Source organism: Rana temporaria, chromosome 10 (assembly GCF_905171775.1).
Source record: "Rana temporaria chromosome 10, aRanTem1.1, whole genome shotgun sequence".
NCBI lineage: Eukaryota > Metazoa > Chordata > Amphibia > Anura > Ranidae > Rana > Rana temporaria.
In genome coordinates, this window is record NC_053498.1 from 120302731 (window position 1) to 120317610 (window position 14880).

The following is a 14880-nucleotide window of genomic DNA, read 5'->3' on the forward strand; positions in this document are numbered from 1 at the left end:
CTAATCTTGTCCCATGAGGGGGGGGGGGGGCACCAAACTGATTCTTTGCCCCGGTGAAATAATGTCTAGCTTCCCCACTGGTACTGCCTATAAGAGTACCAGTACCAGCCGTTCTACTCTAATAAAGTATAACGGCTAGTGAAGGGGGAGAGGGGGCTTGGGTGGCGGGGGGGGCCGGAGTTGTCCGGCCGCTATAGGAGAGACCTGTCAAAGTGGGCCAGTCTGGATGAAGTCCAGGGCCAAATTTTTGTCCCAGTCCAGCCCTGGTACAAAGTAAGGTGCATTGGCATGGACTATAGGGGGAGTACATGGATTGAAAACTGGCTACAGGGCGAGTTCAGAGGGTGGCGATGAATGGGGAATACTCGGAATGGTCAGGGGCAGTGGCGGTGCGTCCATAAGGGGTGCATGGGCGCCGCCCCCTCTCTCCTTTTTACCGCTCTATCACCATACATAGATTCATGCATTGCCAAAACAGTGAACAGCGGACGCCATGCTGTGCGTTCGCTGTTCACTCAGCATTGTGTTAGGAAAGCGAATTAATCGCTTTCCAATCACTGAACCGCCTCTCAGCCAATCAGGTAATTGGGTCTGTTACCTGTCACCTGATCGGCTGAAACGACAGGCGCTGCGATTGGATGTCGCCTATCAGGCGTCCAATGATAGCAGAGAATGGAAAGAGAGGGCGGGAGAAAAGATGGAGGAGCGTGGAGGACATCGCCGCTGTGACCCGCTGCCCCACCGAGACAAGATAAGTGCCGGGCTAGTGGGGGATTCACGCTGGCAGTATTTGATGGGCACAGTAGCTGTAGCAGTTTATGGGCACACTGGCAGCAGTTGATGGGCACAGTAGCGGCAGTTGATGGGCATAGTAGTGGCAGTTGATGGTCACACTGGCAACAGTTGATGGGCACAGTAGCGGCAGTTGATGGGCACAGTAGCGGCAATTGATGAGCACACTGGCAGCAATTGATGGGCACAGTAGCAGCAATTGATGGGCACAGTGTCAGCAACTGATGGGTACAGTAGCTGCGTTTTGGACAGAGGCTACGTTTGATGGGCACAGTGGCTGCGTTTGATGGGCACAGTGGCTGCGTTTTATGGGCAAAGTGGCTGCATTTTATGGGCAAAGTGACTGCAATTAATGGTTTGTTTTTTTTCAGTTTGTTTGCGCCCCCCAAAAAAATTGAACACCAGCCGCCACTGCTCAGGGTGGGTAGTGGGGTCCCCCAGGGGTCTGTGCTGGGACCAATCCTGTTTAATTTGTTCATAAACGACCTGGAGGATGGAGTAAACAGTCCAATCTCTGTATTTGTGGACAACACTAAGCTAAACAGGGCAATAACTTCAATAACAGGGGGCCTGGAGCTCCTCTTTAAAGTACATCATAAAGTAAATAATATAAAGACTGCTATTTTATCCCTTCTGAAAATGCTAGTTTCCTGGCTGCCAGTGGTTTCAATACGTTCTAAATCACTGCCCTAAACGAGTATGAGTTAAGTCAGAAAAGTCCAAGTCAGTGATTCTAAGCATCTCAAATTCTTTGGATCAGCTTCACAGCCAGGTAACAAGCATTTTCAAACAATTAAAAAGCCTCGATGATTTCTCCATGTGTATTTTACTGTATAAGATCAGTGCCCTCTGCTGGTATTAGCTGGTAATGCATGCTTCACTCTTTCCCTGGAGGTCACCTCTATAGACCGACACAGTCTTCCACATAGAGTAGGCATCCATACAGTATGTCATCATTTACTTACACCCCCAGAAATGAAAGTTTATACATAGTTTATATAATGCTGTTCCCACCTTGTTAGTTCCCATGAATGCAAGTGAGGTTGCTTTACTAAAACTGGAGAGTGCAGAATCTGGTGCAGCTTTTCAAGGTAGCCAATCCGCTTCTAACTCCAGCTTGTTCAATTAAGCTTAGACAAATAAAACTGGAAGCTGATTGGTTTCAATGCAGAGCTGCATCAGGATTTTAGTAAATCAACCCCAATGTCTTGTATGGTGAGAAGCAATAAGAGAGAGCAGCCAAGGAGCAGGGATGTGGGAGAGAAGGATATACCCCAGGGGGGCGCCCATGAAATGATACAGGGGCACATCAAATCATTCTTCATATGACAAGACCTGTCCCACACACTATGCATTGAACTTTCTTTTCTTTGTTTGTTTCTTTCTTTCCTAAATAATATTGGGATTTTTTTCAAAATTGTCTGACTTTTTTTTTTTATAGCACAAAATATTTAAACTGCAGAGGTGATCAAATACCATCAAAAGATCTATTTGTGGGTTAAAAAAATAATTATTTGGGTACAGCATCGCACGCCCGCGCAGTTGTCAGTTAAAGTGATGCAGTGCTATATTGCAAAAAAATAGCCTGGTCATTAATTAAATCCTTCCGGGGCTCTCTACATACATTAAGACCCCTTTCACACTGGAACGCTTTGCAGGTGCCATAGGCGTGCGCACAGGGTGTGCCAGATGTGCCTGGGCACACCCTAATCACCCTGTGCAATGCAGATTCCCCCTGCTGAACTCCCATGGCGGCTAAGGCTACAGAGAAATGGACTGGGCAATCTCTGTCCTCAGTCCCTGTCTCTGTTATTTCACCAATGCTCCTAGGGGCGCCTAACACATTGTAAAAAAAAATAATAATAAAAAATAAATAAAAAAAAATTATGAAAAAACTTGTTTAAAAAACTGTAAAAAAATAATAAAATAATAAAAACAAAAAACTACTGTTACCAATCTCACCCCTACTAACCCCATCCTCTGTGCATGAGTGTTTTAACTTTGGGGTGCACACCCTAATGCAATAGGCTGCGCACACCTATGGCAGGCGCTACAACGCTAAAAATAGTGCCTGCAAAGCGCCCTGAAAGAATCGCTGCTATCTCTCCAGTGTAAAAGCCCTGAGGGCTTTCACACTGGAGCAGTGTGCTCAGGGCCGTTTGAAGGAATTTGGGGGCCCCAAGCAAAATGGGGGCCCCCAAGCACCCCCCCCCCCCCCCGCTGCCCCACTGAGACAAGATAAGTGCCGGGCTAGGGGGGGATTCACGCTGGCAGTATTTGATGGGCACAGTAGCTGTAGCAGTTTATGGGCACACTGGCAGCAGTTGATGGGCACAGTAGCGGCAGTTGATGGGCACACTGGTGGCAGTTGATGGGCATAGTAGCGGCAGTTGATGGTCACACTGGCAGCAATTGATGGGCACAGTAGCAGCAATTGATGGGCACAGTGTCAGCAATTGATGGGTACAGTAGCTGCGTTTGGCACAGTGGCTACGTTTGATGGGCACAGTGGCTGCGTTTGATGGGCACAGTGGCTGCGTTTGATGGGCACAGTGGCTGCGTTTGATGGGCACAGTGGCTGCGTTTGATGGGCAAAGTGGCTGCGTTTGATGGGAAAAGTGGCTGCAACTAATGTTTTTTTTTTCAGTTTGTTTGCTCCCCCCAAAAAAATTAAACACCAGCCGCCACTGGTCAGGGTGGGTAGTGGGGTCCCCCAGGGGTCTGTGCTGGGACCAATCCTGTTTAATTTGTTCATAAACGACCTGGAGGATGGAGTAAACAGTCCAATCTCTGTATTTGTGGACAACACTAAGCTAAGCAGGGCAATAACTTCAATAACAGGGGGCCTGGAGCTCCTCTTTAAAGTACATCATAAAGTAAATAATATAAAGACTGCTATTTTATCCCTTCTGAAAATGCTAGTTTCCTGGCTGCCAGTGGTTTCAATACGTTCTAAATCACTGCCCTAAACGAGTATGAGTTAAGTCAGAAAAGTCCAAGTCAGTGATTCTAAGCATCTCAAATTCTTTGGATCAGCTTAACAGCCAGGTAACAAGCATTTTCAAACAATTAAATAGCCTTGATGATTTCTCCATATGTATTTTACTGTATAAGATCAGTGCCCTCTGCTGGTATTAGCTGGTAATGCACGCTTCACTCTGTCCCTGGAGGTCACCTCTATAGACCGACACAGTCTTCCACATAGAGTAGGCATCCATACAGTATGTCATCATTTACTTACACCCCCAGAAATGAAAGTTTATATATGGTTTATATAAATGCTGTTCCCACCTTGTTAGTTCTCATGAATGCTTTACTAAAACTGGAGAGTGCAAAATCTGGTGCAGCTTTTTAAGGTAGCCAATCAGCTTCTAACTTCAGCTTGTTCAATTAAGCTTAGACAAATAAAACTGGAAGCTGATTGGTTTCAATGCAGAGCTGCATCAGATTTTAGTAAATCAATCCCAATGTCTTGTATGGTGAGAAGCAACAAGAGAGAGCAGCCAAGGGGCAGGGATGTGGGACAGAAGGATATACAATTCTGCCATGACCCCAGGGGGGCGCCCATAAAATGATACAGGGGCACATCAAATCATTCTTCATATGACAAGACCTGTCCCACATACTATGCATTGAACTTTCTTTTCTTTGTTTGTTTCTTTCTTTCTTTCCTAAATAATATTGGGATTTTTTTCAAAATTGTCTGCCTTTTTTTTTTTTTATAGCACAAAAAAATTAAACTGCAGAGGTGATCAAATACCATCAAAAGATCTATTTGTGTGTTAAAAAAATAATTATTTGGGTACAGCATCGCACGCCCGCGCAGTTGTCAGTTAAAGTGACGCAGTGCCATATTGCAAAAAAATAGCCTGGTCATTAATTAAATCCTTCCGGGGCTCTCTACATACATTAAGACCCCTTTCACACTGGAACGCTTTGCAGGCGCCATAGGCGTGCGCACAGGGTGTGCCAGGTGTGCCTGGGCACACCCTAATCGCCCTGTGCAATGCAGATTCCCCCTGCTGAACTCCCATGGCAGCTAAGGCTACAGAGAAATGGACTGGGCAATCTCTGTCCTCAGTCCATTTCTCTGTTATTTCACCAATGCTCCTCAATGGGGCGCCTAACACATTGTAAAAAAAATAATAATAAAAAATAAATAAAAAAAATTATGAAAAAACTGTAAAAAAATATTAAAATAATAAAAACAAAAAACTACTGTTACCAATCTCACCCCTACTAACCCCATCCTCTGTGCATGAGTGTTTTAACTTTGGGGTGCACACCCTAATGCAATAGGCTGCGTACACCTAAGGCAGGCGCTACAACGCTAAAAATAGTGCCTGCAAAGCGCCCTGAAAGAACCGCTGCTATCTCTCCAGTGTGAAAGCCCTGAGGGCTTTCACACTGGAGCGGTGTGCTCAGGGCTGTTTGAAGGAATTTGGGGGCCCCAAGCAAAATGGGGGCCCCCAAGCACCCCCCCCCCCCGCATGCAAAGCCTACGTTAACGCTACACTCATTTATTTTTCTATTCTTACCTCCCGTTCTTCCCTGTAGGCTGCCGCTGTAGCGTGGCCGAGCTCCTCTTCCCCAGTCCCCTATCAAATAGTGCCGGGTACCGCGCGTGGTACAGGAGTACAGGAGATTCAGTTTCCTGTCTTCCCTACCGGACTGAAAGGAAGTGAGCACTCAGAACAGGAAACTGAATCTCCTGTACCACGTGCGGTACCCGATCAGACTGACAGGACTCTAGGTGGAAGGAAGAGGAGCTCGGCCACGCTACAGCCTGGAAAGGGGAAGTTGGGGGCCCCAGGCCAGCTCGGGGCCCCAAGCAATTGTTTGTTTTGCCTGTCCTGTAGCGACGGGCCTGGGTGTGCTAGCAGGATGGTAAAAAAAGTCCTGCTAGCCGCATCTTTGGAGCGTTGAAGGAGCAGTGTCTATACCGCTCATCCACCGCTGCTGCCCATTAAAATCAACGGGCTGCAGCAGTGCTTTGCTGTGGTTTTAACCCTTTCTTGGGTGCTAGCAGGGGTTAAAAGCACTACTCTAAAGGGTCGAATACCCCCGCAAATACGATGGTAAAGCGCCGCTAAAAATAGCAGCGCTTTGCTGCAGGCGTCGCGGAAGCCCCAGTGTGAAAGGGGCCTAAAAAAAAAAGGGCCTAAATGCAGAAAATAGCTTTCAAAACACTTCTTCCTTCCTTCCTTTCCCTTCCTTCCTTCCCTTTCCCTTCCTTCCTTCCCATACATCTAAGGCATCACATATATTTAATAAAATCAGAATTAGTTTGGAGCACAGACTAATACCATGAAAGATTTATTCATATAAATGACATAGAACATTCTATAGTTGATCAGAACAGCTAGGCCTATACCAGACAGACAAGTAATATCAGATCAGAGTCAGGGATTTCAAGCTTTGTGTCTCTATTGCCGATTAAAAAACAGATTCCTACATGTTGGCCTTGGTCTCAGTGTATTGCCCACTTTGAGTCCACCCGGATGGGGATGTGTATTTCTCTATGGAGTGGGATAATTCTGTGTTGAGCGGCGGGCAGTGCCAGGCGAGGTGCCTGGAAGTGGAGTCGCCCGTCCCTGGACATGGAGCACAGCACGTCCCTGGGATTCACGTCTTCGGGAAGCTCGGCTTCTCTGTGCAACTCTCTAAATTGGTGAACAATTGTGCCATCTGCTGTCTCCTTTTTCTCGTCGTGTTTTGCTGTCACGATCAGTTTCCTTCCTTCTGTCTTTACATTCAGTGCGTCCGAAGGAACCTGCTCCACATCTAGGCACAGCTCAAAGTTTCCATTTCCATTTCCATTCCACCGTCTGCCAAGGAGCATTTCTCTGGGGGTGGAAAGGGGTCTACTCTGAATTGCCCTCTGCCCTAGGTCAAGGTGGTGAGGTGGGAGTTGGCACTCCCGCTGCATCCATTCCATCCTTCTCTCCGCATCATTCTGCATTCTTTGCAAGTCGTCTTGAAGCTGTCGATGAAGGATCTCCACGTCGTGGCTTGGGTTGAAGTTCTGGATCTCATGGTTGGGCTGGAAATGGCTGGAACGGAACATCTCAGTTGCCCTTGGAACTTCTGACCAGGTTGGATGGAGAGAATCAATTTGATGATCTATTCATGGTCTATCCCTGGCTCCTTATATACTCTGCTACCTGAGCCGTGACCTGATCTGCTTTTTGCATCTGGTGAGAAAGGGAGGTGGTGACTTGTACCACATGCATAATTAAAGAGATTACACTGTGGGCACTGCCCAGATGTCTTTCTTGAGAATGTGGCAGAGCAACAGCTTGGACCATTGTGTAAACTACCCAGTCAGAAATTAATGGTAGATGGGTGGTGCTGATTCTAAAACTGATAAAAACGAAGGGTAGATGGGTGGCGCTGATTTCCCAGAACTGTGATACGGTGGTGTTGTAATCGTGTTTGTACACATAGGCCCGGATTCTCAAACGAGTTACGCCGGCGTATCTCCAGATATCTCCAGAGTCCGAGCCGTCGTATCTATGCGCCTGATTCTTAGAATCAGTTACGCATAGATTTGTATTAGATCCGACCGGCGTAAGTCTCTTACTCCGTCGTATCTTAACTGCATATTTACGCTGGCCGCTAAGGGCGTGTACGCTGATTTACGCCTAGAAATATGTAAATCAGCTAGATACGCAAATTCACGAACGTACGCCCGGCCGACGCAGTACAGATACGCCGTTTACGTTAGGCTTTTCCCGGCGTAAAGTTACCCCTGCTATATGAGGCGTAGATGCGGCGTACCAATGTTAAAGCGGATGTTCCACCCCAAAAAAATATTAAAAGCCAGCAGCTACAAATACTGCAGCTGCTGACTTTTAATATAAGGACACTTACCTGTCCTGGAGTCCAGCGCCGTCCGCAGCAGAGCACGAGCGATCGCTCGTCACCCTGCTGCTCCCCCCGCCATCCACGCTGAGGGAACCAGGAAGTGAAGCGCTGCGGCTTCACTGCCCGGTTCCCTACGGCGCATGCGCGAGTTGCGCCGCGCCCGCCGATTGGCTCCCGCTGTGTGCTGGGAGCCGAGTGTTCCCAGCACACAACGGGGGGGGGGCGACGGGATGTGACGGAATGCCCGTCTTTTGCCCGTGAATGCCGGGCCGGAAGTGGGTGCAAATACCTGTCTTTAGACAGGTATCTGCACCCCCCTCCCCCTGAAAGGTGTCAAATGTGACACCGGAGGGGGGGAGGGTTCCGATCAGCGGGACTTCACTTTAGGGTGGAGAACCGATTTAAGCATGGACGTCGTTCCCGTGTCAAATTTGGAAAATTTTACGTCATTTGCGTAAGTCGTTCGCGAATAGGGCTGGGCGTCATTTACGTTCACGTCGAAAGCATTGGCTTCTTGCGGGTTAATTTGGAGCATGCGCACTGGGATACTTTCACGGACGGCGCATGCGCCGTTCGTAAAAAGCGTCATTTACGTGGGGTCACATAAAATTTACATAACACACGCCCACATCTACCACATTTGAATTAGGAGGGCTTACGCCGGCCTATTTACGCTACACCGCCGCAACTTTAGTTTGAGAATGCGGCACTTGCCTGTAAAAGTTGCGGAAGGCTTAACGTAAATAGGATACGTTACGCCCGCACAAAGATACGCCATTCTACGTGAATTCAGGCAATAGTTGGACACTTTCCAACACTAGAGAGTCCAAAAGACAAACGTATTCTGATATAATGAAGACTGCCATTGATATCGCTTCTTGGCCTTTTGGCTAAGACATACCGCCCAACTTTTTGACATGGGAATGAGGGGCACCTATCAGCAAAAGTATACAGGCATAGGACACGCCCCTTGCCACATCCGCTTAACCAATTAAGACCCGGACCATTATGGCCCCTTTTTGCAATTCGGCACTGCGTCGCTTTAACTGACAATTGCGCGGCGTGCGACGTGGCTCCCAAACAAAATTGGCGTCCTTTTTTCCCCACAAATGGAGCTTTCTTTTGGTGGTATTTGATCACCTCTGCAGTTTTAATTTTTGGCGCTATAAACAAAAAAAGAGCGACAATTTAAAAAAAAATGCAATATTTTTAACTTTTTGCTGTAATAAATATCCCCCAAAAAAATATAAAAAAAAAGTTTTTTCCTCAGTTTAGGTCGATACGTATTCTTCTACATATTTTTGATAAAAAATCGCAATAAGCGTTTATTGATTGGTTTGCGCAAAAGTTCTAGCGTTTAAAAATAGGGGATAGTTTTATGGCATTTTTATTAATAATAATTTTTTTTACTAGTAATGGCGGCGATCAGCGATTTTTTTTTCGTGACTGCGACATTATGGCGGACACATCGGACACTTTTGACACATTGTCATTTTCACAGCGAAAAGTGCTATAAAAATGCACTGATTACTGTGAAAATGACAATGGCAGTGAAGGAGTTAACCACTAGGGGGCGCTAAGGGGTTAAGTGTGCCCTAAGGGAGTGATTCTTACTGTAGGGGGGTGTGGTTGTAGGTGTGATGTCACTGATCGTCGTTCCCTATAACAGGGAACAGGCGATCAGTGACAAGCCACAGAGAAGAATGGGGAAGGTGTGTTTACTCTCACCTCTCCCCGTCCTTCAGCTCCTGTGACCTGATCACGGAACACCGGCGGCGATCGGGTCTGCGGGTCCGGCGCGGTCATGAAGCTTCGGACCGGGGGCCGCCCGCGGCAGCATGCGACCCACAGCTGGGCAGTTAAAGGGCAACGTACCTGTACGTGCCTGTGCCCAGCCGTGCCATTCTGCAGACGTATATCGGCGTTAGGTGGTCCTTAAGTGGTTAAAGAAGGTTTGTACAAAAAAACAAGATTGGTTAAACCCACAAGTGCTTTTTTTACCACTACTATTCCTTTATATTGGCTTTTGGAATTTACAAATGCAACAATTTAGATATCAAATAAAAGGTTTAGTGCTGGAAAACACTTTTTGATGGATAAAAAGTGCATTTTATATATATCTATATGGATCAGATCAAAATGAGGGACAGATGAGGAGGACTGAGGGACAGAGGGACATTGCTCCAAATCAGGGACAGTACCTCGAAATCAGGGACAGTTTGGAGATATGGCTAAGATCAAGTGTAGTATCTGCTCTTTGCTATTTTCTCAGTTTTCAGGAACAGAACTCTGGTGCCCCTTGTACAGGGGTGGTGGGCGCTCCACGTAGCAATTTCTTATATCATAGGTGGCATCCTTCCCTCCTAGGTGGATTATGGCCTAGTGCACCAGGCTTATCCTCAGATGTAGGATTGCTCTTCCACTCGGTTATGTGTTTATCAATAAGCACACACACTCACCTGTCCAGCGATGCGGCCGCCCGAACCCTCGGTTCTCTCACTTGGTTCTCTGTGGCCGGCATCACAAGTGTGGGCATCCGACTGTGAGAGCTTGCGGCTTCACAGTCAGGAGAGCATCGCACATGCGCACCTTCTCAATGGTCTGGTAATGTCTGGGACCTGCAGCAAGAAAATATAAAAAAGTATTGTCAAAGAAATAAAACCTATTTTACACCCAAGAAGTGTCTGGTGCCCAATGACTTTTATCACCGTAGCACCCACTATGCCTCGTCACAACCCACCACATATTGAAGGATGTCAGCTATGTTTGGCCTTGAAGGTTCTCAGTGCCAGGACAAGGTCATCTAGCGCCCAGGGCACACATGCCAAACTGCGCCCCCCCACAAAAACACAGAGCACTAATCTGCATGCTTACCCCCTATGCATAAATTCCCCCTCCTCCCAGTACAAATCCACCCCCTGCTGAAATACCCCCTCGTAGCACAAATCTTTGGTCCCTAATCCCCCAATGGTCCGCCCCCCCAAATAAAATCACTCCTAGCACAAATCCTCTACCCCTACAATTTTCCCTCCTAGTACACATCCCCCCTCCTACCACAAATCTTCTCCCCCTCCCAACACAAATCACCACTCCTTAACACTCCCTCCCCCCCCAAAAAAATGTTACCCTCCTAGAACCATACCTACCCCCTGCCGCCCCCTCAAATTCCCCCTTCCAACACAAATCCCTCCCCCCAATCTCATTGTGGTGCCCCCCCGCACCTTCCATGATACCACAGTGCCCAGGTCAGCCGTCCCTCCTGCCCACCCCTTGTCCCGGCCCTGACTGAAAGAGGTAAGACTCGAGATTCTGCTACATGTAATATCCCAAGAGCAAAGACAGTCTAATAACTCTTCGCTATCTGTGTGACCTAATCAGTGAGGATGAAGCGTGGGAAATCACAGATCCTGTGTAATTATCAGGAATTACAGTGTTATTATTAAATGAGATCATATATACACCTCCTATTTCACAGAGGTAAAAAAATCTGATAGTGATTCTATAATGAGGTTGAATAAATTAGGCTAATACTCTCAGTTAATTATAGCACACAGGAAACATTATCCATTAATTAGTGTTTAAAAATAACTCAACACTCCTCCCCTTTCATACTGACATTATAAATTTACACCCAGAGGCCACACCTGGCTAGATTTATGAAAATGTTTTGTCCGATGCCCACGGTGCCCCAGACATGTATAGACCCCCCATAGTACAGTTCCTGCACCTCAGCCTATCTAGCAGGGCCAAGATAGTGCCTGAGCTTTTTGCTTTAAAGTGAACCTATCAGGGATGTTGGAAGAGCAAAGTAGCATAAGCTCTAAAATGTAAATATTTGTATGCACTTTTAGTTATCTGAAATTGTCCTCAGTGTGGTTTGGGACCTCTTTAACCCGACGACCACCCTGTGCAACCAGAACACCGCTCTCTGAGCTTTGATATGCCCCCTCCCCTGCCTTATTAACCAATCGGATGACTCCCTGTTGTATGCAGAACTTGGATATGGAGACAGTGAATGGATTTGATGGTTTTGCTGGGTCAGTAAGTAAATATTTGGATAGTGTGATTATGAATGAATAGTTGGATGGTAAGACGGTTGTCAGATAAGTAAAAAAAATGGTTAAGTAGAGGGGCAATTATTGGATAGTGGGATGGTGGCTGGACAAGTGAGATGGTGGTTGGATAGGATAGTAATTAGTGTGATGGTGGTTGGATAGAAGGATAGTGATTAGTGTGATGGTGGTTGGGTAGAGGGATAGTGATTAGTGTGATGGTGGTTGGGTAGAGGGATAGTGATTAGTGTGATGGTGGTTGGATAGAGGGATAGTGATTAGTGTGATGGTGGTTGGATAGAGGGATAGTGATTAGTGTGATGGTGGTTGGATAGAAGGATAGTGATTAGTGTGATGGTGGTTGGATAGAAGGATAGTGATTAGTGTGATGGTGGTTGGATAGAAGGATAGTGATTAGTGTGATGGTGGTTGGATAGAAGGATAGTGATTAGTGTGATGGTGGTTGGATAGAAGGATAGTGATTAGTGTGATGGTGGTTGGATAGAGGGATAGTGATTAGTGTGATGGTGGTTGGATAGAAGGATAGTGATTAGTGTGATGGTGGTTGGATAGAAGGATAGTGATTAGTGTGATGGTGGTTGGATAGAAGGATAGTGATTAGTGTGATGGTGGTTGGATAGAAGGATAGTGATTAGTGTGATGGTGGTTGGATAGAGGGGTAGTGATTAGTGTGATGGTGGTTGGATAAGGATAGTGATTAGTGTGATGGTGGTTGGATAGAGGGATAGTGATTAGTGTGATGGTGGTTGGATAGAGGGATAGTGATTAGTGTGATGGTGGTTGGATAGAAGTATAGTGATTAGTGTGATGGTGGTTGGATAGAAGGATAGTGATTAGTGTGATGGTGGTTGGATAGAAGGATGGTGATTAGTGTGATGGTGGTTGGATAGAGGGATAGTGATTAGTGAGATGGTGGTTGGATAGAGGGATAGTGATTAGTGTGATGGTGGTTGGATAGAAGGATAGTGATTAGTGTGATGGTGGTTGGATAGAAGGATAGTGATTAGTGTGATGGTGGTTGGATAGAAGGATAGTGATTGGTGTGAGGGTGGTTGGATAGAAGGATAGTGATTAGTGTGATGGTGGTTGGATAGAAGGATAGTGATTAGTGTGATGGTGGTTGGATAGAGGGATAGTGATTAGTGTGATGGTGGTTGGATAGAAGGATAGTGATTAGTGTGATGGTGGTTGGATAGAGGGATAGTGATTAGTGTGATGGTGGTTGGATAGAGGGATAGTGATTAGTGTGATGGTGGTTGGATAGAAGGATAGTGATTAGTGTGATGGTAGTTGGATAGAGGGATAGTGATTAGTGTGATGGTGGTTGGATAGAGGGATAGTGATTAGTGTGATGGTGGTTGGATAGAAAGATAGTGATTAGTGTTATGGTGGTTGGATGGAGGGATAGTGATTAGTGAGATGGTGGTTGGATAGAGGGATAGTGATTAGTGTGATGGTGGTTGGATAGAAGGATAGTGATTAGTGTGATGGTGGTTGGATAGAAGGATAGTGATTAGTGTGATGGTGGTTGGATAGAAGGATAGTGATTAGTGTGATGGTGGTTGGATAGAGGGATAGTGAGTAGTGTGATGGTGGTTGGATAGAAGGATAGTGATTAGTGTAATGGTGGTTGGATAGAAGGATAGTGATTAGTGTGATGGTGGTTGGATAGAAGGATAGTGATTAGTGTGATGGTGGTTGGATAGAAGGATAGTGATTAGTGTGATGGTGGTTGGATAGAAGGATAGTGATTAGTGTGATGGTGGTTGGATAGAGGGATAGAGATTAGTGTGATGGTGGTTGGATAGAGGGATAGTGATTAGTGTGATGGTGGTTGGATAGAGGGATAGTGAGTAGTGTGATGGTGGTTGGATAGAAGGATAGTGATTAGTGTGATGGTGGTTGGATAGAAGGATAGTGATTAGTGAGATGGTGGTTGGATAAGGATAGTGATTAGTGTGATGGTGGTTGGATAGAGGGATAGTGATTAGTGTGATGGTGGTTGGATAGAGGGATAGTGATTAGTGTGATGGTGGTTGGATAGAAGGATAGTGATTAGTGAGATGGTGGTTGGATAGAGGGATAGTGATTAGTGTGATGGTGGTTGGATAGAAGGATAGTGATTCGTGAGATGGTGGTTGGATAGAGGGATAGTGATTAGTGTGATGGTGGTTGGATAGAAGGATAGTGATTAGTGTGATGGTGGTTGGATAGAAGGATAGTGATTAGTGAGATGGTGGTTGGATAGAAGGATAGTGATTAGTGTGATGGTGGTTGGATAGAGGGATAGTGATTAGTGTGATGGTGGTTGGATAGAAGGATAGTGATTAGTGTGATGGTGGTTGGATAGAAGGATAGTGATTAGTGTGATGGTGGTTGGATAGAAGGATAGTGATTAGTGTGATGGTGGTTGGATAGAAGGATAGTGATTAGTGTGATGGTGGTTGGATAGAAGGATAGTGATTAGTGTGATGGTGGTTGGATAGAAGGATAGTGATTAGTGTGATGGTGGTTGGATAGAAGGATAGTGATTAGTGTGATGGTGGTTGGATAGAAGGATAGTGATTAGTGTGATGGTGGTTGGATAGAAGGATAGTGATTAGTGTGATGGTGGTTGGATAGAGGGATAGTGATTAGTGTGATGGTGGTTGGATAGAAGGATAGTGATTAGTGAGATGGTGGTTGGATAGAAGGATAGTGATTAGTGTGATGGTGGTTGGATAGAGGGATAGTGATTAGTGTGATGGTGGTTGGATAGAGGGATAGTGATTAGTGTAATGGTGGTTGGATAGAAGGATAGTGATTAGTGTGATGGTGGTTGGATAGAGGGATAGTGATTAGTGTAATGGTGGTTGGATAGAAGGATAGTGATCAGTGTGATGGTGGTTGGATAGAGGGATAGTGATTAGTGTGATGGTGGTTGGATAGAGGGATAGTGATTAGTGTGATGGTGGTTGGATAGAAGGATAGTGATTAGTGTGATGGTGGTTGGATAGAAGGATATTGATTAGTGTAATGGTGGTTGGATAGAAGGATAGTGATTAGTGTGATGGTGGTTGGATAGAAGGATATTGATTAGTGTGATGGTGGTTGGATAGAAGGATAGAGATTAGTGAGATGGTGGTTGGATAGAAGGATAGTGATTAGT

The 14880-nt window shown here is 45.9% G+C and overlaps 1 protein-coding gene across 1 annotated transcript; it reads right to left on the reverse strand.

The window, feature by feature from the left end:
• Positions 1–6078: 6078 nt before the first annotated feature.
• Positions 6079–6989, reverse strand: LOC120916101 (heat shock protein 30D-like). Its single transcript, XM_040326922.1, has one exon. It carries the CDS (start codon positions 6857–6859, stop codon positions 6263–6265), a length of 597 nt encoding a protein of 198 aa, XP_040182856.1. The 5' UTR covers positions 6860–6989; the 3' UTR covers positions 6079–6262.
• Positions 6990–14880: the final 7891 nt, after the last annotated feature.

Excerpts from the sequence above, each read along its gene's own strand:
- LOC120916101 (XM_040326922.1), bottom strand. The coding sequence starts at position 6,859 with ATGTTCCGTTCCAGCCATTTCCAGCCCAACCATGAGATCCAGAACTTC.